This window comes from Mercenaria mercenaria, chromosome 2 (assembly GCF_021730395.1).
Source record: "Mercenaria mercenaria strain notata chromosome 2, MADL_Memer_1, whole genome shotgun sequence".
NCBI lineage: Eukaryota > Metazoa > Mollusca > Bivalvia > Venerida > Veneridae > Mercenaria > Mercenaria mercenaria.
The window spans coordinates 105502502-105525783 of NC_069362.1; the positions used below are offsets into that span (position 1 = coordinate 105502502).

Genomic DNA, 23282 nt, shown 5'->3' on the forward strand with positions numbered 1-23282 from the left:
TTTTCAAATTAGGCAAATCGCATAAATTTATTAAAGGCATCCAAGATTCGTCCTCTCCACTCAGCATTATATATTCTATTTCTTTGAGTTTTGGAATTGTGGCATAAAGGTTGGTAAAATGATATTCCTGTGATCGTTCAATTGTTAGCTTTTTTAGCGTTTCCAAGTTTGGAAGGGAATTCATTATATCAGTACAGTCACAACCAATCCATTCTAAGATCTCCCAGTCATCAATCACTAGCTCATTGAATCCTAAATTTGGAAAACTCTCTGCCATTGCCAATGATACATTTTTAGACAAACCTTCTATGTAAATGGTTTTTAACTTTTTAATCCTTCTTAAGCATAAGAACAATGACTGGTTTTCTAGAATTTGCCAGATGAAACATGATAGTCCAAGCTCCTGAAGATGAGGAAGTTCTGTGAAGCATTCTCCTGCCAAGGTGAAGTTTTCTTCTGTAAAGCCCTGACATTTCAAGCATCTAAGATTAACCATTGATCGCATTGAAAAAAACACAGCACTAGGTAACACATTTGCACAACATAATTTCTCCATCACTTTAACGATACCGTTTACTCTTGCATCTGAAAATTCGTTTTCTAGATCCTTTGCGTCCTTATCGTTTTCTTCCTTATATTCCACTGGGTGATAGATAACATCCGTGAACCGAGCCTGATAGGCATTTGAAGACAGTTCTAGAGTTTCAGTGTTGCATAGATTTGACGTTTTTGTGCTACAGTTCTCTAAAAACTGTTTATTCAAACCGTGAATTTTTAAATGCTTTATTCCATGAATATTTGGCTTAATGTTAAGATTTTTCAGTGGTTCTTTAAAGTCTGTAATTTCGAGAGTCTGAAGAAAATTCGTTGTTTCTATTATATTCAGAAGTTTTAAAAATACTTTTGTAGTAAATCCAATACAGTGTAAAGATATGAGGCTCTCTGAATAATTTAATTTAGTTAAAATATCATAATACAAGCCTTCGTTTTTTAAATCCTTTGCTTGATTTAATATTATACACTGTACTTTCCCCCATGGTATATTTGGAATCATATCTATATTGAGCAAACATACACTTTGAATTACAATGCCGGCACAAACCTCGATTTTACATTGTGTATTTTTCTTACAAACTAAAGACGCAACATCTGATGACTGATTACTAAGCATTTTAGTGACTTGTCCATTATGGCAGATGTCAACGAGATACGCGTTGAACATATGGCATTTTTTGACATTCAAAGACTTCAACGTGAAATTAGTAGAGCTCAGTATGAAAGAAGAATTTTCCAGGTTAACACAGTCAATTTCTTCTGAAACATATTTTTCTCCCTGCCAAAGAATCCTTTCGTTAAATGAATGTATGTGTATTACACATAAGCTCATATCTTCAAGTTTCATATCTTTCAATTTATAATCTGTGAAAACCATTATACAAGACACAAATTTATGTACATAGACTTTTTCCAAGTTTATACACTCTGAAAAATCGAACAGTACATATCCAAGTTTGTGGTCCTTGGAACCTTCTGAACATTTGCAGCTGACAGAAGTTATGTCTAGTTTTTTCAGATTGCAAAGACTCATGGCCATACGTGTATTAGTTTTTGTGCAGCAGTACTTAACTGCATATCTAGTGTCGTTAAGTTAGAAAAATCATATTTTCCGGCAGAAAAACAATCCAGCAACCTGGTCTTTTCTGTTGCTGAGAGACGATTCAAGTGCATCGTAATACATCTTACCCTGTTTGTATTTGTCTTTAACAAATCGAGACAATCTTCAAAATCAGGCGGGTCTACAAAGTCGATTACGTTCAATGGCACACTTGGCACGAGAGTCCCAGATTTTACATTTCTGAACTCTCTCAAGCATTTCAAACGAAATAAGAAAGAAAATTGCCGATTTGTATTGAAGCACATCCTACTATGCTCAAAGTTGGCAACATGTTTCAACATGTCAATGGCAAGTCTGGTGTCTACTCCACAGGCAAACAATATCACATTTTCCGCTTCATCGATTCTGTTATACGTTTCACAGTATTTTTCAAATATTTGAAATGGATTAACTTCGTTGTCATTATATGCAGCCAGATAAATGGCAGCCAGATACTCCTGCAGAGTTTTATGCAAAAACGAAAGTTTAGACGTTTCTAATGAAATACTACCAATGACATTTGTCTTTAATAATACACCAGATTTTACCGACACTTCCAATTCTTCCGGAGTAAGTTTGCTTAGTAGAGCATCCTCACTGAAAACCACTGTATTTATTTTATTTTCAAAGAGTCCTTCAAATGCAATTTTACCAAGCTTCAGAATAAGTTTGCTGTACTGTAAGGAAATTGGTCGTTTCTTTAAACATTCCGGAAGCATATCGGCTTCCTTTGACCATTCAATCTTGACTTGTTCTAGATATGGCACACCGGAGAGCCTTCCATCATATTTTCGTTTCTGTCCATATTTTGGTATTATATTTCGATACCCTTCCTCGTGGTCTAGAATATTTTCCAACAAAGAGGAATAGTTACCAGCCATGGTACTTTCCAACGAACCATCTTTAAACCATTTAAGAACCATAAATATCGCAATAAGAGGAATTTTCATCAAATCTGGAAGACCAGATTCTACATGGAAGCGGCTTTTTACTTCCAGCACAAAGTCTTCCGCACTTTTCTTATTTGAGTCTGTTTGATGAGATTCGTTTTGATTGAGCTTGCTAATAACTTTTCTCGCCAAATCACCAACGTTTCCAGTACTTTTGATTCCTTTTATAATAATGGCTCGATCAATAGTTGCATGACTTGGCCTGATGTCATCCAACTTCCACGGTCTAGTAGTGGTGAGAACAGTACAGTGGTTCATGTCTTTCCGGCCTGGAAATGAAGGGTCCTGACCGAGAGGTGACGACAATGAAGATTCCGGAGCATTCCATTCATCAAGACCATCAATAACAACTAAACACTTTTCGGGCTCTTCCTTTAAAATTTCCTGTGCGTATTCAAATAAATTAGGTGTCTGGGGAAATATCTGGTTTCGAATCATTTCAGCAATGTCTACTTCCTTTGATGCATGTCTTAAAGAAATAAACAACACAATATCAAACTCGTGAATCATTTTTTCGTCTGCGTTTAATTTTGTTTGCGATCCACTTTCTTGTTTCTTTATGCCATTAATCCACGAATATATCAGTTTCAAACACCACGTTGATTTTCCTACACCTGCGTCTCCTAAAACAAAAATGTTCTCAACTCTTTTGTTTTCTTTGTAAAAAATAGCACGATAGTTTGAAACAATATTATTATAGCCCTGTTCGGTGGTTCCTTTTCTTCCCTGTTCATGTACCAGCTGATCACAGACGTTTAATTCCATATAAAAGTCATCCACTCTTGCGTCAAGTTGCTTCAGTAACGGAGATATTGGTATTGTTGACAAGTGTTTCGAATACAAACTGCATAACTCGTTTTTCAAATCTGAAAACGGCATTATACAATGTTCAATTTTAGATATATTGTAATATACATGTATACAGAAAATGAGAAGAGAACATACAGCAGAATTTCGCAAAAAATATTATATGTACACGAATCCGGAAAGTATGTCTATATCTATACATATTAGTTCGATACCAGGGAAAATATTCAGCTTTCTGAATAAAACGCGTACTAGTCTGTGACAGAGGAATGTCTGACTTTAAAATGTATCATTTTCTTTTTATTGTTTGCTGTGTCGTTGATAAAATTCGTACAAATTACAATTAAACTTTGCATGAATGTGCATGCTGCAGTTACATGCAGCCCAGCAAGCCTTTACTAAAAACGAAGTTGTAGACAATGTATATTTGCTGTTCTTTAGCCCAAGTTACAAACTTTCAAGCTACTGTACAACATTTTGGGTAAAAGTATTCAACATGTTCATTGCCACCAAGTTTGGTATAATATGTATATATGACCACTGGCACCGGAACAGAAAGAAAATGCCTCTGTACATGTTATACCCTACCTCTAGGTATTCTATAAGAACCATGGTCATGAACGGGAAAATATACTAACCCGTTTCAATCGTAAATTTCTCAACTTAAACGCACAGTTCGGTGAATGGGTATCTAGTATATTGAACAAGCGATAATTTATCTACCATCGTGCACCAGTCACATTGTCTCGATATTCCATATTGCTGAGTTTATCAACATATTTTATGCTTTCGTCAACGTTACAGAAAAAACTTGCTTGACCTTCCCTATTGAACATCCGGTCTAGAGGTCACGGCAGTGTGCACATGTTTGGCGAAATGTAAACAAACAAAAACAGAATTAAAAAAAAACACATTTTTACAATAAAACTCGAAATGATGAATGAAATTCATCTTGTATATGGTCTTTAATTTGAACTCGTACATTGGTCTGCATCTGTTCTGGGTTTTTTATGCATTTTGCACATTTATGCTGCATTTTCACATTTTAGCGAACACGTGTACTAAAATGACGATTGACATACATTTTCACATTAGCCAATCAGAACGGTTTTGTAATCTAGAACGGAACTTCACCAGGGAAGTTCAAGCAAGATTTTTGTATAACGTTGAAATAACTATAAACTACGCGTTGTTTTTCTAAGATAAGATGTATTGAAGAAATGTGACCGGTACACAATGGAAGATAAATTACCACTTGTTTGATATCCATAGTACACATTTACGGAACTGCGTGTTTTAGGTATGAAATGCGCGATTGAAACCGGTTAGTATATTTTTCCCTTCATGACCATGGTTCTTATAGAATACCTAGGGGCAGGGTATAACATATACAGATGCATTTTCTTTCTGGTCTGGCGCCAGTGTATATGACAATGAAAATGTTAAACTGTGATAAAAAGAGTGTTAGATATTGCTTAATAAGACAAGACTAATGTTAATTGTCTCCATTATTGCAAAAGTGTTGCAACGGTTTACTGCTTTCTGCATCATATATGTCAATATGTTTTTACCACTGGTCACTTTGAGAGTACCAACATTTTATGGATTTTCGGGAGAAAATATTCCTCCTAAAATATGCGAACTAGTCGCTTCAAAAGTTGATAAATATGGCCTCTTCTCAGAATAAAACCAGTGGCATCTGATGTTGTCTTAATCTTATCTTAAGTTGTGGTTATGCAAAACCACACTGCTATGTTTAAAGATCAAAATTACAAGAATGCTTTTAACCTTTACCCTACTAATTTTCTAAAATGGATTGGTCCATCATTCAATTTGGGCAGTACCATTTGTTTAGCAAAGGGGTGATCACTAAAAATTCACTGACTGAATAGCGAACAGTGCAGACCATTATCATTATTAGCACTGGTAGCAAAGGCAGACTCACTTGCCGCCAGCAGGCTAAAGGTTAATATATCAATTCTAAGAATTATGTTAATGTCTGACAATACTTTAATTATACCTTTCTTGTGTTTAAGGTAGGTAAGCCTCTTCTTGTGAAGCAACGTCACTTCATCTGATGACGTTAGTTTCGTTTTCAAATTTGACAACTTCTGCAAGGAAAATATACATGTACATGTACACATTTTCAAAACAAATGTTGGTTCTTCATTTAGATAATGAATAATAATATTTGTAAACACATATACGTTATCTTATATATGTGTAAATAACCCGCCAAAGGCAATTATAAATATAACTAACAAATAACAATTACTGAGAAGGTTAAAAAAGTAAGAATACTGTATGTCACAGTTCAGATCGCATGGCATTTTTCGGTTTTAACGATGACGGACATCTTTCTGTATTTTTCACGGTACAGCGCCTGTATAACAGTCCTTAGATTTGAACTACCTTCGAACTTCCAATAACTTTGTGTAATCAAAGAATAAATATCAACAAGACAGCAAGAAAACTATCTAAATTATAGCTACAAACGAATTTGCATAAACATTTCAGTTCAGTTTGAACATTCATATTAATTAAATGCATTTCAACCACTATAATAGTCAGATACATAAACAAAATGTATACAGTTTCTTAAACGGACATTTCAGCGTATATTTTCGTTTCAATATGAAAACACACCTGTTGGAAATCTATTATTTTCTTTGCTGTATTAGACTGTAACTCCTGCATCTGTGTCATGGTACTTTCTAACAGTGTCTGTCTCTGTTCTAAGATCTCTTGTCTATTTGACAAAGACTGTGTCGTTTCTGAGGATGTTTTCGACAGTTTGTCTAGTGCTTCTTTAAGTTGTTCAATTTGGAGTTTCTCTAGAATTTCTTTTTGTTTCTCATCCAGTTCATCAAGCGCTTCTTGTCTCTTCTCCTGAACCGCTTTCAACGCTGATTCACGAATTTCCCATTCGTCTTCAGTACTTATGATTAAATCTGTTTTCTTCAGCTGAAAATTGCATAATCGTGCCAAAATTATTAATTCATGCTGCCATGTTTGACTTGAAATATCTATAAAGTATGCAGCTTCGTGCTTTAAATAACATGCATCCTTAGTTTGCAGATATAAACATTTAACTTTGGTATAACACCAGTGAGACGATTTCAAAACGTATATATACGTATTGATAACACAAAACAGTCACGTCATTGGTGAAAAACTGTGTCTATATATAACATGCATTCGAACTGGAATTGATATACATTTCACTCTTTTCTTGGTCATTTCCTGCTGTAATGCACTGAAGTTAGTATAAACTAAAGATGATGTTAGTAAGATATCATCGGCCCGCAAAAGCAGGTACTGATATCAAAATATAGTGATATTTAATAGAACCATACTTGTCTGAGTTTAGATATTGCTTGTTTTGCATTTTGGCGTGTGTGTAGTTTTCCTCCGTCTCCGAGCAACTGTATCATAACATCGACATAGCTGTTTAGTTTTCCGGCTGGGAGCTCGAGCGATGCAAGGTGAAGAATCTCATTCCTAGCCTCCCTACTCTGTATTGAGAAACTTTGATTTTAAGTAATCTATATATGTATATGTTAGACTATACGGTTTACGTGAATGCATTAAAATTGTCTGGCTTAAATTACTTTCAATTTTTCATTCTTTTTAAACGTTAGTGATCTGAATCTAGATATCAAGAATATAAAAAAATACTTTAATGTTGATATATATTAATCTCAAACGATTAAGTAATAAAACCTTAAAGGAAATACGTCAAGGAGCGCTGCATTTACTTAAGAAAACAGTAGATGGCAGTATTTGATACCTCTATCCCGTGTTCTTTGTTATTTTGTGATGGTATTAATGCAAAAGGTCAACTGACACATATTTCATTTGTACTGCCAAAAAAAATAAATGACCATTTGGTGATCTTTAATATAAATGTGTACAACACGTTTAAAAGAATTACCTTAGAGAAAACGTCGGTTTTCGGTTCGAATTTGTCAATCGGTGTATCAACACTTTTTTGTATAAACATGTTGTTTGTTACAATACTCAACAGACCCTTGCAGTCGGTGTCGGCGGCGCTAACATTTTCCACATATCCTCCACCATCTATGAAACTCTTTGCAATCTCCCAGTGACTCGTGCACCATTTTGTAGAGTCCGTGTTTCCCCAGGACGGTCTACCATTCATGTGTTGCTGGGCGATTTTATCAAATATTGTTCCACAGACATCATTCGGACAGGGTCTTCGCCTATGTTGCGGGTCGTAACGACAAAAGCATCGATTTCCCTGTCCGCAAGTGCCACGTTTATGAGCTGGAAGTAATATATCAATGGAACATTGATTACAGGTGGCGTCAGGCCGTCTAAGTTCCTTCCGGACCTCCTCTAATATGTTCCTCCATTGAGCTTTGACCTCATCATCTACGAATTCCTGTATTCCATCTTTAAGATATTTTAAAGCAAGACCCGCCTTCACCCAGTCTCTATATCTCGCATTTTTCAACTGCTGTTCGTGTGAATCCATACTAAAACAATGTTCTACGTGTTCATCAACCAGGATCAATATCTTGTAATTTCCGTAAAATCGAGAACATTTTGGTGTTTCTTGTTTTCAAATTATTAATAAAATCTAAAACTGATAAAATATACCAATACTCCGTTATCCGTTCACCCTCTTGATCACCCTATGATCTAAAATAAGCACCAAAAAACCGTTCCGTTACTATATCGATCTCGGGAAAACCCACTTGTCGGTGATATAAATAGACAAACTATCGATCCGTATAATCTGTAATAGAACTAAAGAAAGAACAGATTATGTAGATTTGCCAAACAAGTTTGATTTGTTTAAACATAACGTATTGAAAATAAAACAAAATATCCGAAGTCATTCATAAAATAGAAAAATGACACTGAAGTGTAAGATTAAAAATTTATGGTGCATTTTATAGCCAGAAGCATGTTATTCTTGGGGTTTTATAAAATGTTTTGCAGACTTAAATTAATATTTTTACACAAAAACAAAGGGACAACCAATAACATACTTTATACCGTTAAGATAATTTGATTGCATCATTATTCATTATTATTATAATCGTAGAAAATCAGGCATGAAAGGGATTAGTATATAGTATAGTAGTCGCAACTTGACCGCGATGGTTGACCTTAGGCTGATTATTCATATCGATTATTTCATTAGTATGAATAAGGGGTGCTTAGGGTATCCATGTATATTTATATGCAGTAAGTTTGTATACAATGCACTCCTTTTGAATAATAGGTTGTGCCTCATTATGTATTATAATACAAAGTTCAACCATCGGGGTCAAATTGCATCCACTATAGCCATTGTCATCTGTCCGATACTTTCTCTTCGGCATAGGTGCTTACGGAAATACCCGATTTCCACTTGGAATATTCTGGTCGGGTCTCCTTGGTTAAGGCTGATCACAACCAAAACAAATGTAAGCCTTCGCAGGTCGAAAGTAGTCCAAATATAAATAGTGCTAATCTTTTTACCTTTTCTAGTGCCTTTCTCAATAGCAACGTGTTTACTTTCACTCTACCGCGTTTCAGTATGTATCACTTGGCATTCTGTCGAACATGTTGAACAATTCTCCTCTTTGGCGATCTTATCAGTACATCTACGGCACAAAATCTGATAAGCCATCAGACAGCACAACTGATAAAACCTATTCCTATACTTACATTGATTTATATGGGAAAATGATACATTTACCATAGAAAATGTCATAAATTACACATTTCTGTTTATTTTATTACACTATCCCGGATATTTCCTTAAAAAACAATTTAATACCTTTACGATGGAATATTTTCCTTCAAAATAAGTCAATATTTGGTTGCTTCAAAATTCGTTTGAAAAATGTCTCTCAAATTCAATATACTGTCTATACATATTTGGAAGAATTACACGATAACCCTGTTTTTACTAAGTATTTTTGAAGGAAAAGTTAAAGTTAAATTATCATCCCGTATATATTTGGAAAGTCCTAGTCGTGCACATTCTAGATATATATTTTATTATAAAATAAGTTATTTCTTTCAAGATTGCTTCAAAATTCCTTTAAAGACAGGGTTTCAACGCTTTCTGTATATTGACAAAAACGTGCTAAGTTTTATGATAAGACAGAGCCGTTTTGGAATAGGAATACATATGTATAATCATATAACAGAGTTTAGCATGATTTTTAGGTGTGTTTCGTCCGACAAAAGTTCTTTTAAAAGTTTTTAAAGTTTTTATCCTTTGAAAATACTGAGATATGTTTTAAAAAATTCGAAAATAAAAGTGAAAGCAGCTTTGTTGTTGCATTATAGTAATAACCAAAATAATAATACTAAATATTTATTATGACTTCATGATTTTGACATAGTGATTGGGTGTTTCAGTAAATTAGTTAAATTTGAATTAAGATTTTTAAAAGTGTCAGTTTGGCCAAGTAGCATCCTGTTTCTTGTATACATGTATATCATCGTGGCACGGGACAAGATATTAGCATTGTAAGTTTTATGGTCATGTGCCTAAAATCAGTGTACGCAGAATTTAAATTGTGTTAATTAAATTTTAAAGTGACACGTTTGTTGCCACTGTAATCACGGCATGCATGAATGAAGGTATAACATCGTGACACGTGCCGATGTATGACATAATTGAATTTGAATTTAAACGCGTGATTTATGTCAAAGTAGCGGATTGTATCAGTGTATTAGAATTAAAATGACATTAAGAAAATTGACAAGATATTGGCTATGATTTGTAGTTTTTTTTTTTATTATACGCACCTTGTAAGGAGTTCCAGTTATTAAATAAGATTTAACCATGGAACAACCACTTGTAAAAAAATCTCGCAAAGAAAGAGTTGACTACAAAAAACTTAGTGAAGGAAGTGCTTTTCCAATACATATTCAAAAAAGTAGAACAAGTGTCAAACCAAAAGTGTTGCCACAAACATATACTGTGGAAAGGATTATATTCAAGAAGAAAACACCAGACGTAAGTAGAAAATTTATAATAATTGTCACGTTTGAAACGGATTGCAATAATTGTGAGATAATTTAATGTACACAGTCAAGATAGATCCTTCCTTTACTCATGTGTTTAGAAATAAATGACATGACATAATTTATTGCAGGGTTATTTTGATGCTCGGTGAAATAAGCAGCTTAATCATCATTTCCAAATTGTCTGAAATGTTCCTACATTTTCCGGAGTCTAAATGGCTATGATTATATTATTATGCAGTTCTAAACTTAAATGCCGTTTAAAGAATTAATATGAGATTACAAAATTGACAACAGTTTTCTAGTGCGTGCCGTTTTATGCCAAAAAGATGTTTATCTCTTAATTAGATGTATTAATTAATAGTGGACAGATGCACATGTGTTTCATAATGAATGGGGAATCGACACCTAATAATAACCACCTGTGTTCATTTGGGCCAACATTTTAGGTTTTATTAATTTTTTCATGTTTTACCCTTTTATTATCCTCCCGCCAAAGGCGAAGGGGATATTAGAAATGCTCTCCGTCCTTGCGTGTGTGCGTCCGTCCGTGTATCCGCAACGATCTTTGTCCGGAGCATAACTCCAAAAGTACTGGAGGGATTTTCTTCAAACTTCATACACTGATAGAACACATTGGGAGGAAGTGCAGTGTGCAAGAACAATAACTCTACCTTGCCTATTTTTTGAGTTATTCCCCTTTATCATATTTTTTTAAAATTGTGTCCGGAGCATAACTCCAAAAGTACTGGAGGGATTTTCTTCAAACTTCATACACTGATAGAACACATTGGGAGAAAGTGCAGTGTGCAAGAACAATAACTCTATCTTGCCTATTTTTTGAGTTATTCCCCTTTATCATATTTTCTTAAAAAAATTGTCCGGAGCATAACTCCAAAAGTACTGGAGGGATTTTCTTCAAACTTCATACACTGATAGAACACATTGGGAGGAAGTGCAGTGTGCAAGAAAAATTACACTACCTTGCCTATTTTTTGAGTTATTCCCCTTTATCATATTTTCTTCAAAAAAAATTGTCCGAAGCATATCTTCTTCATGCATAGAGGGATTTTGACATATCTTGGCACAAATGTTCACCACCACGAGGCGGAGTGTCGTGCGCAAGAACCAGGTCCCTAGATCTAAGGTCAAGGTCACACTTAGAGGTCAAAGGATACAAGAATGAAAACCTTGTCCGGAGCATTTCTTCTTCATGCATAAAGGGATTTTGATATCATTTGGCACAAATGTTCACCACCACGAGACGGAGTGTCGTGCGCAAGATCCAGGTCCCTAGGTCTAAGGTCAAGGTCGCACTTAGAGGCCAAAGGTCAGATACAAGAATGACTTTGTACGAAGCATTTCTTCTTCATGCATGGAGGGATTTTGATGTAACTTGGCACAATTATACACCATCATGAGACTCATTATACGCTTCCCTTCTTTAGAATTACTTCCCTTTGTTGTTACTTTAAATAGCTTTTATTGTAACTTTTTCATTACTAGTCGTAGGGAAAAATCGAGACCACTTTTCTGTAGTACAACATGCATGCTACATCCAATTTTGAGGTGTATTTTGACCAATCTCTACCTGGTAAAGACTTTTGTGTGGACTTACAATTTTTTTTTTTTATTTTTTTTTTTTTTAAGATTAACTTCCCTTAGTTGTTACTATAAATAACTTATATTGTAACATTTTTATAATTGACCGTAGGGAAAAAACAAGACCACTTTTCTGTGGTACAACATAGATGTTACTTTCCTGTTTTAGGTGTATTTTAAGGTATCTCTACCTGGTAAGGAGTTTTTTGTGGACTTAGAAAAACAAAAGACTTACAATGATTACTAAACAACCACAAAATTAAAATTCCATTTGCAAATACAGCTGCTAGAGTAAAGAAATTTGCTGTGACGGGCGTATATTGTGACATTCTGGCACTCTTGTTCCCTGTTAGCTTTCCATTCCTTCTTTTTACAGTAGCCATATAGAAAAACATCATAGCTATACTGTTCATGAAAATTAATAAAATTTAGCAGTAAACCACCTCACCACTGACATTCTTTCTTCCACATCTTTAAAACCCCTGATGCGGACCACAACTAAACGGTTCTTCAAAGCTTTACCCAAAATTAATACTTTCAGACACTAACTGCCTTCAATTATAATATGCCCGGCGGGGGGATTAGCCATGTCTAACATGGCTCTTGTTAAAAATAAGGAGGAAAGATAATAATTCTAAAATTAAACTGTATATATAATAATGTAATTCCGTAAGTATTGACCTGGCACTCATGAATATTCCGCATGTTTCCGTAAATTAATTTTCGGTGTCCGAACGTAAACATTAACGATATAACTATTGAAAAGCCATTTATATACCATCGTATCATGTGCAGATATAACTGTGCGGACATAGCGTTTTGCCACTAACCTTATTTATAGGGTTGCGTGTTCGAGTCCTCTGTCTGGCCAATTTGTTTTTATTATTATTATTAATATTATTATTTTATCTGTAAAAGACGGAAAACTTGATACACTTGTCATGATTAATCAACGAAAATCTCTATTATCTATTACCATTCTTCTACGTACATATAACCGTTCTACAAAAAGTCGTTAAAAATCTTCAGGACCGGACAAGCATTCATTCCATTTAACGGACAATTCATAAAATAATATAACCATAGAAACAAACATAAGGAATTATTTTTTTCAAAAATGGTTAGAAAAGAATTCGAAACCATGGTAACGTGTTCTCAAGTCAGAGAGCTTACACGACACCACTGTGCCGTTGGTTATCTAAATTGATTTTTTTGATAAATCTAGATATTTTCAGGACACAAATATCGCGTAAAATAACAAAAACGCCCGAAAATATTAGCGAAGATTAATGAGTGCAAGGTCAATACTTACGGACAATATATAGGTTTTATTACTGATCGGCATGTTCCTATCGCATATAGCGATAACGTGATAAAGACAAAGTAAAGGGAGGTAAAAATCAAAAATGTGTATTTTCTTCTTGACATCCTATATTATTGAAATTATTCCATTATCAGCAAAGCGATTGCATTTATTACATTAAATAAGTCAATGTAAACTTTGTGTGTTATTATCAGTATTTATCTTTTTGGTTTAATTAAAAGGGAGATAATTACAAAATGTGAGAAATATATCCAGATATTTTAGAATGAACATTCACACTGTACCAATTTTTCTCCATTTTGGAACTTCAGTTATGATATATAATGCTTTAATATAAAACTTTTAACTTGAATAGAATAAATAGGAAATACCGGGAAGTAATTTTAATATAAATTATTGTTATTATTATCAAATGTTCACTTTGTGGTGTTATACTTTTATTAAATGGCAGCTGTCTCAGAGCAATGCATGACTGAGTGCTTGAAAGGCCTTCCTTTACGATTCAAAACTGGACATTGACTTTCAAATCACTTTGCCACCACTTATGTGGGGTTAGAATCCTTCAAGTCACGTAAAATTCTTTCAGTTATGTTAGCAAAGCAGCTGTTAACCGAAGATTATTGGTTCTACCCGGGCATCTGCCCATGCCTATAATGGTGGGCGCCTGTGAAAATGTGCCACATTCCTAAATTGTTTTGGTGGGACATAAACCCTAAAATTAAACAAAACTTCATGGCTTACTTCTTGAAGACACTCTTATGTTGTACATAATTATATATGTTAAACGTTTTACATCACATTGACACAGTGTAGGATAAATGGCAACTTTCTATCTGTAAATTGTTGAGGAAGACTCATGTGCCCTTCTTGGCATTATTTCGGGCATATGTGGGCACCTGGTTGAACCGCTGACCTTCCGCAAGCAGGCTGGATGACTCACATGATGACCAAAGCAGGGCTCGAACCCTTAGAGACTATGGTCTAGTGATTTGATACCGACATCCTTCTTCACTTGGCTACAGAGGTACCTTGCTAACTGTACTAGAAGACCAGTTAGATTGTCAAAAATAAAACACTATTTACATTTCTGTAAAATGTAATGTGTTATTCAATGAGTTGATTATGATATTTTTTTTTAAAATAAGGTTCTATATAAATAGAAAGATATTTCCCTTGCTTTTCTTGCATTAATGGTTTCCAGTTTTTAATACACATGTAGTAAATTATTTACATATAACTGAGTATTTAATTTGTATGTCAATAACATCCTTTTAAAATGTAGAAAAAGTTCAACATTAACTGGACCACGATGAATGATATATAATTACAAAAGAGGACCAAAGGCGTTGAATTTGGAAGAATTAAGTAAAGTACCAATGTAAAACTCGGTGATGCTCAGCCAGAGTCAATTTTAACTAGAAATGAAAATATTTATACATATTAGCATGTGTAGTAAAACTTTTCCTCATCTCAGGAATTTCATACACTACTAAAGACACCTTTTAGATATGGTTGCTTACCATTTCTTAATACCACAAGAGGTCAAGGAAGTAAAGGCACTTCAGTTTTGTTCTGTGGCATTTTCTTTCTGGTCACTAGAGATAGTTGACATTTCAAGTAATAGTGAAACCAAACTGGTAAATACAAGATAGAAAGGAAGTAGATTTGAAGATTAATTCCCCTACAAGCTTACTAAGGTCTGACAATGTTATTGCCATATCTACGGTCGACAAGCCATTAATTAACAAATAATCAAGGCCTTCGAGTGGTTTATCGTCTGATTTACCACGGTTCAGAGTTCTGATGCGTAGGTTAAATACCGAAGCATCTGAACGATGAACCGTGGTAAATGAGAGTATAATTCACAAGAAGGCATTGATTGTTTTCATTCTGACATGCTTATTGACATATCTTAATAAATATTATGCTGGACTTCATGTTACCGAGGAGTAATTATCGAACGTCATGTGGCAATTTGACGTCATAGATGACGTCATAATGCTCTCTTATCGTCAACCGTTGTTTATCGCAGAATATACAGAGCTTGATTTCCTTCTTTGTTTAACTGGAAACCAAACCTAGTCATGTTAGAATCTTGCTTTGTTGAATAAATGTTTATATGTATTTAATTGTAAGTGGTAGCGCTCAAAAATGAAATTTTTCTTCAAGAAATGTTATAATAAGGCCTTTTAAAGGACTCTTTCATCGGGTGATTGTAGTACTTAAGTTCCCCTTTTGCAACTGTTAATACTCAGTTGTCTGAAGATATTGGATTAAATAAGACTGAACTCATCAGATCCCGAAAGAACACGTATCAAATGTTTCTGTGAGTGAAAAATATATCTTTTTGTAGTTAAACTGCATATTTTATTTGTAGCAGGCGTTATGTATTAGATTTTGGAAAAGCTGTACTTTTACATGTATAGAGTGTTCTAGTTACAATGATGATGTTTAAATGAAAAGAAAATCAGATAACAACTCTAATTTCGTCACCATTAGCTATATTTGTGTTTTCTTACGCTATAATAGGTATTCACTGCAGCAGTGACTTTTTTCTACATCCTGTCAATTAAGATTTATAAATACAATGTCTTTAAATAATTTATACTATGTTTATAATAATAAGATGAATGTCTTAAGCATGTATTTGGATAGATATACTATTTCTTTTAAAGAATGACCACATTTTACCATTTAAAAATTAGATGTATAAAAAAGACGATTTTCTACCTATAATTTCATTTGAAAATTGTTTTTCATGTATATAAAATCAATACTTGAATAAAACTTTATAGAAACCTTATAAATACAATCCTTTACTATTTAGAAATATAAATTTCCATTTCTTAATTAGAAAAAAACAGGTTTATTTGAAGGCTAGATGAATATATAAGGGCATACTAACTGAAATATAGCAGCCATTTTTAAATTCAAGATGGCTGCCACACCGATGGCCGAAAAAAATGTTACCAATGGAATTCTTAAAAAGTATCACATAAGATTTCATAAAAACATAACGTTTCAAAATATAGGGGTAAAAATCACAGGATTACAATTTGCCACAGACTAAACGCTTTGTTCCAGGCGGATAATAGCGAATAATCGCCGGGGAAAGTTTGGTTAGCCAAACACTAGTAAATTACAGATCAACTTTATATTTCATTACGTTATAACTTTACTGCGTTATGGACAGGTAAATGAAATTCATCTAAATATTAATTTCGTCAGTTTTCACTTTAAAAAGAAAAACTAGTCCACTATACGATCTCGGGGCTCTGCCTGGACGGGATTCGAACTAATACCAGAGTTTATGTAAAGCCTAAACCCCGTGCACCACAATTAGACTAGGTTAATGTAAACATTATTTTCAGAAAATGATACAATAAACTCTGTTCCTAAGTGTCTGTTCATGTTCCTCAATTTAGTGCATGGTGGCCAAGAACCTCCGAATAAAGAATCTGTCTCTACGGATCCTGAATCTGATAAACAAAACAAAAAATTAAGTGTTACACATTGTTTATGGAGTGAGTGATGATAAAAATGGACTCCTAAACACATTGGTCTTGCAAGTACATTGTACCAGATGCTATGTCAAAACATTGAGTTATTGTTTTCATAGTGCAGAGCATACACTGAGCTACAGAGACATACTTAAAGAAGACACATCTTTAGCTGAGAATTAATGGATCCAGAATCTTGTCACGTTATTCTGCTGAACCTTACTGTCACAGTGTGAATGTGTTAATGCATTTAATATACTGCAGATAATGTTGATATGTGATTCAACGCTGGATGGAAAAGATACTTTCCATGCTAAACAAGTTGTTACCTGGTAACAACGATAACTTAACTCTTGCACAATTCAGTACGTACGGAAGTCCGGCAGCTAATGGATGATATTTTTACTTGCTAACATTAGTGATAACGTTGAATTAAAAGCATTTTTCATCAAAAGAATGTGACATAAAACCAACAAAACAAGCGAGAGTTATCTATATGACATCTCATCTGTATCAGAATAACACAAATATTCGTCGAACGTGGTCAGCTTTCAACCAGTCTATAAGTGGAACTGACCCACTATCACTAAGGTTCATCACCAGCCTTAACATTTATTAGAACTACAGCTTTGAAATTGTGTTCACTTATTTAACATCATTAAATTTGTAAGAATTTTTATAGCTCTTTACACTAACTAACTAAAGTCTTGTCAATGTTGACTCTTCTATATAGCAACATTTACTCAAAGTACTTCTTCTCTATTCATACAGATGGCAGGGGAAAAGCTTTACCATTAAACACAACAAACTCTTTACTGTCTTGTAAGATTAACACTTCTGTTACTGAAGGGATCTGCTGAAACCTGGAAAGAAAGCTGGTCATACGGAGAAATTTAAAGAGATGATAAAGTCAAATTCAAATGTGACAGTACCCTAAAATAAATATTAAAACTCGTTGAATGTGCTTGACAGTAGATAAATTTAAAAGGGTATGTTGTGGTTTTAAATGTAGAATATGGTATGTACTTTGGTTGTTATATGTATGATATATGATGCATATTTGTTGGTAAATGTAGGAAATATTGTTGTCTGATACTTGATATACTGTATTTGTATGTATTAAATCGTTGAATATTGAATACAATGACTTACAGAAACTCAGGCTAACTATATTGATCATTCTAGAAAACATCAAGTTGTCAGTTAAAATCCCTAGTAGAGACAAAAGTCATGCTTTTGTAAACCCCTAAATGAGTCTTCGATAGGATTCACATTTGTGATAGACCTTGATTACAATATTCGTACAATATATGCCAGTCCATGGTCATGTATTGCAAACTGGGTAATTTCCTCTTTATTTCTTCTTTGCAATTTGATAAATTAATAAACAAATTTGATTCCCAAATGCAAAATGAATTGTATAAAGAAAAAACAACAAGAGCTGTCACTATTGGTGACAAATGCCTCCGAAGCGTGCCCAAGAATGCTACAGTTCTCTGCGGAAAAAAATCAAACATCATTTCATCAATGGCAGAGTTATGGACCAGACAAGAAACAGACCATGTTAACCTTTAACCTCTAAGTGTGACCTTGACCTTAGAGCTAGGTCTGTGTCTTGCGCATGACACGTCGTCTCATTATGGTAAACATTTATGCCAAGTTATTTCAAAATCCCTTCATCGATGTAAAAGTTATGGACCGGACACGAAACAGACCCTGTTAACCTTTGACCTCTAAGTGTGACCTTGACCTTGGAGCTAGGGGTCTTAGTCTTGCGCATAACACGTCGTCTCATTATGGTAAATTTTTATGCCAAGTTATTTCAAAATCCCTTTTAGATAGCAGAGTTACAGCCCAGACAAGACTTTACACTGACGCACGCACGCACGGACAGTGCGATTTTAATATGCCCACGGGGCATAAAAACTTGCAGTACGAGCAAAATAAAAAGCCATCAATATCTCTGATTTATTAACAGATCATCAACTTGATTGTATATTTCTGTTAGCAATGTGAAAATAAACAAAACATGACAGCTTCTTCTATTTTCTTAGAACAGCCTTGTATTCAGATTGCTTAAAGATATTGGATGTCAATGATTTTTTCAATTTTAATTCAGTTTGGTGATGTAGTCACTAAACCTACCAGTATGTATAAATACCAAGCCTTAACTATACTTCGGATGAAACTGACAACATCTCCACGTGAAATATGGTTGTAACACACAATGGTTTTGGTCAATCAATTGTCTCAAAAGTATTAGCCTTGCCTTAATAATAAAATTTGCAAGAAAGAAATCTTCTATTGAGCTAAACGGGAGGACAAGAGTTTTATAGACATTGTTATAAACACCCCCAGGCCCCAAACGCAATTGTTCCGTCTGGACAGTGTAAATTTAAAACCATTTAATAAAGAGAATGTATCTTTACTGATAGATGGAAATAAGAGGAAGTGCAGAGTGCAAAAAGCATAACTATTTTGAAGAATTTCAGAGATGTTCCCCCTTCTTTTACTTTACTGTTATACAATTTTGGCTGTACAATTGCTTTTGAACTACTATATTAGAAATGTAAAGAAACTTGTCATGATGATAAGCAGATATGAGAGGAAGTGCAGAGTAGAAGAACCATCATTTTGAATTATCTTATTTTTTAACAGACAGTTCGTTTCAGCCACTGAAGTGATACTAAAAAAGTTTGTCGTAGAAGAAAGGTAGAGCACTCTATTCTAAGTAAATATATAATCGTCGCCCTTATTGCATTTACTTCTTCTTTTATGCGATAATTCTGCATCTATTGAAGGGATACTAAAGATACTTCACATAATGATAGTTATGAGAGGAAAAACAGTATGCAACAACAATAACTGATCCTGAATAATTTGTTTCTCTAATTTAAATCCTCTTTGTACAATAATATTTATCCATCTGAAAAGGAGGAGAGATAAAGACTTTGCATAATCTGTCAGTTTGGGGGTCTTAAGTCTGGTCTGGTCTGTCTGTCTGTCTGCCCTATAGCCAAAACTTAACGACCGTTAGTCACAAAATAGCATGGCGAGAGTAATTTCCCTTAAATTGATTAAAATTTGCAGTGTTTGTCCTTTAAGCCGAGATTTAATGCGGATGTTTCTATTTAATCATGTCTATAATAGCATGATCAGGGTTGGTGTCCTTTAATTATTCAAAAACTGCAATTTTGTCGTTCTGCAGCTATGTCTTAGTAATGATTCATCACATTAAATTAATATTTGGTATGAGTGTTTGTATTTGTATTTACTCATATCTATATCCCTGCAATATTTTTTGAATATCAATCTAGTATGACAAGAGTTACAGCCCTTTTATTAATTAGAAACTTCTTCTCTCTTTTTTTGTCCTTTTACAGCCATATATTGGTAATGATTGATTTCACTGATCGAGTTGGTATTTGGATCAGCGTTTTTATTTATTCAAATCTACATTTCTGCCAACTTTTCGAGAACAAATCAGTTTGATGAGAGTAATTGTTCTTTGATTAATTAAAAGCTCCACTTTTGTACTTTTGCAGCAGTACATGTATTTTTGCAACGGCAAGTCAGACTGAGTTGGCATATGTTGTGAATGTTTAGGTATACTCATATACTGTTCCCCTGCAAACTTTGTTAAAATCAACATTGTGTTACTGCCCTTGATATTTGTTACTGATGTCAATTTCATAGTTACTGTATATGAGCTTTAGTGGGTACTATTTTAATGTATATGTGAACTGGGTGAGTGTTTTCAGCAAAATGAACTCTTTTGAATCGTCTTCACATCAGAGTTACTATTCTTAATTTAACTAGAAAACCTACACTTTCTGTCCCTCCAGTGCCAAATCTAGTTATATGAATGGTTTTATATATCAGAAAATACATCACAGCAAATGTTTTCCAATTTGCCCTATTCATATGACAGTGATAATCCCTGAAATATTTATAAAAGTAGGACAACTTTTCACCTACAATTAAGTCTGTATATATTTATTATTTTCATTTCTGTGACCAGTTAAATCAGTAGTGACATAAATTTCTATAACTGACTGAAACCAGGGATACGTCATTTTTCCGCGTATAATGATTCGCTGAATTTGCTTGTTGTTGCAACTGAATGGAATGAAATAATGAATTGATAGCTGGGATGGATGGCAGTGCAAACTTCATTGAAGACTGATTTATCTTAACTTCTTGACTATATCCACTTGGCTTTGGTCATTATTTTTTCTAATCAACATAAAATATATCAAATTCTTGTCAGCACATGTTACATCACAGATTTGACAGAAGTTTGAATATATGATATACATAGTAGAAAGTATTACTGAATCCATTCTTTATATTACCTCCCTATATATGGCTCAGGCAGTATTAGTTCATGTGCAACAATAAAAGTAGTGCTTTTCAAACTATGTAGTTATGCATATTCTCTATTTGGACAGCTGCTAAACACTAGACTCAATTTAATAATATATTATTTGTATAAGTAGATTATAATAAAGATATGTAGATTTGTTTTTTAAAAAAAAATATTACAATCACTTGCTTGTTTAATTATATTCTGATTTCTTGAGAAGATACGATATGACAAAAATCATTAATTTCTTGCTATTAAGGTTAGAAGGGTGTAAATGTTTCGCATTGTATATAGACGTTTGTGCGTGTTTGTGTGCATGTATGTCTGCGTGCATGCGTGTGTGATACATCTTTTTATCAGCTTTTCCAGTATTTCGCTTTTTACGGGACTACTCTGATCTATAGACTGAATGATGAGATGCCTCATTATTAAAAACAATTACCTGTAATAATAATAATAGTTTGTAGACTGTATGAACGTGAGACTTCAAAGTAATTTGTTTTTATGTGATTTTTTTTTTCGTTTATACTTATTTATTTAGTTTGATTGTGATCAATGTTTGAAACTTTTTTGAGTCACTCTCAGGAGTCCACTTTATGGAAAAGCCAGTTGGGTTTGAACCCATGACCTTGGGGTTGAGCTACCAAAATGTAGCCACTAGACCTCAACTCAAGAAGTTGCCCCCTTTCCTGATATTGTTCTGTGTCTGCGCATGTATGATGCAGAACCATTTCTTGCATAAGGCTAACTTAACGCCCTTCACTGCTTCAATACATGCAACAGTCTCTTCCAATTTATTCCATTCCTATGCATTGCTTTCTATCTATCTATCTATCTATCGTTTACTGTCACGAGTGTTATGGTAGAGAGAATGTGAAATAAAAGCAGATAGCATGTTAAGTATGAAAGAAGGTACATTTAAGAGAAAGTTACAAGTATTAAAAACACCCCTAATAGTACAATTAAATTATTCCAGTCGTATTTATCTAACAGGAAACAGCTGATCAAAGTTGGTAACTTCAGATCCGAACAAATGACCGTTACTTCCGGCGTTCCACAAGGGTCAATTCTCGGTCCCGTGTTATTTTTACTTTATATCAATGACATAGCATTATCGACAAACGAAGGTAATATTTATCTATACGCTGACGACTCGACAATATATGAATCTGCTTATGATATGAAAATTGTTGAAATTAAACTCCAAGAAAACTTTTTAAAAAATCGAAAAATGGTTTTTTTTCTAACAACATGCTGTTACATCCATCAAAAACAAAATGTATGCTAATATGTACAAAACACAAACAACGCAACTGCAGCAATTTGAACTTAACTATTGGTGGATCTGTCATAGAAAATGTAAAAGTTCAAAAAGTTTTAGGAATTTATATCGAAAATACACTCTCGTGGGATACACAAATAGATAAAGTATTTTTAAAAGTTAACTAAAAATTGCACTTTTGAAGAGGATTGTTTATTTTTTAACAGAGGATATGAAAAAATTACCCTACAATGCATATATTTTGTCTGTTTTAGATTACTGCTGTACAGTTTGGTATACGGGCAGTAAAGGTTCATTGAATAAGATTTTTGCACTTCAAGGAAGAGTTGCTAGAATTGTTTTGAATAAAGAACTGCAAACAAGTAAATCTGAAATGTTAAAAGAACTCGGATGGATGAAATTTTCTGAACGATGCAAATACCATAATGGAGTAATGATATATAAAACTACAAAAAATCTTGTACCATCTTACATATCTGGTATTTTAGCATTTTCCAGCAATGAAATTTACGGCCTTACATCAGTTGTACATAATGATATTTTAATACCTAAATATCGTACAAATTATATGAAAAGGTCATTTGGCTATAATAGTGCTAAAGTATGGAATATCATTCCACAGAATATCACTTACTTTTTTCAAAAACAAATATAAAAAATATCTATAACACTAGTACATAGGATCTGAATAAGCTGCAACTTTTTTTCTGCCATTGCTATTTATTTATTTATTTATTTTCTTTTGTGTGGGTGAATGTTTATCTGAGTGATTTGACATTTTATTTTTTTTTATGATTGTTA

General features: G+C 33.7%; 1 protein-coding gene across 1 annotated transcript; it reads right to left on the bottom strand.

The window, feature by feature from the left end:
- Window positions 1–315: 315 nt before the first annotated feature.
- LOC123564806 (uncharacterized) lies at window positions 316–8088 on the bottom strand. The gene is made up of 5 exons (XM_045358626.2): window positions 7346–8088; window positions 6768–6926; window positions 6058–6375; window positions 5432–5522; window positions 316–3470 (listed from the first exon to the last, which is right to left on the bottom strand). Exons 1-5 carry the CDS (start codon window positions 7907–7909, stop codon window positions 1585–1587), a joined length of 3018 nt encoding a protein of 1005 aa, XP_045214561.2. The 5' UTR covers window positions 7910–8088; the 3' UTR covers window positions 316–1584.
- Window positions 8089–23282: the final 15194 nt, after the last annotated feature.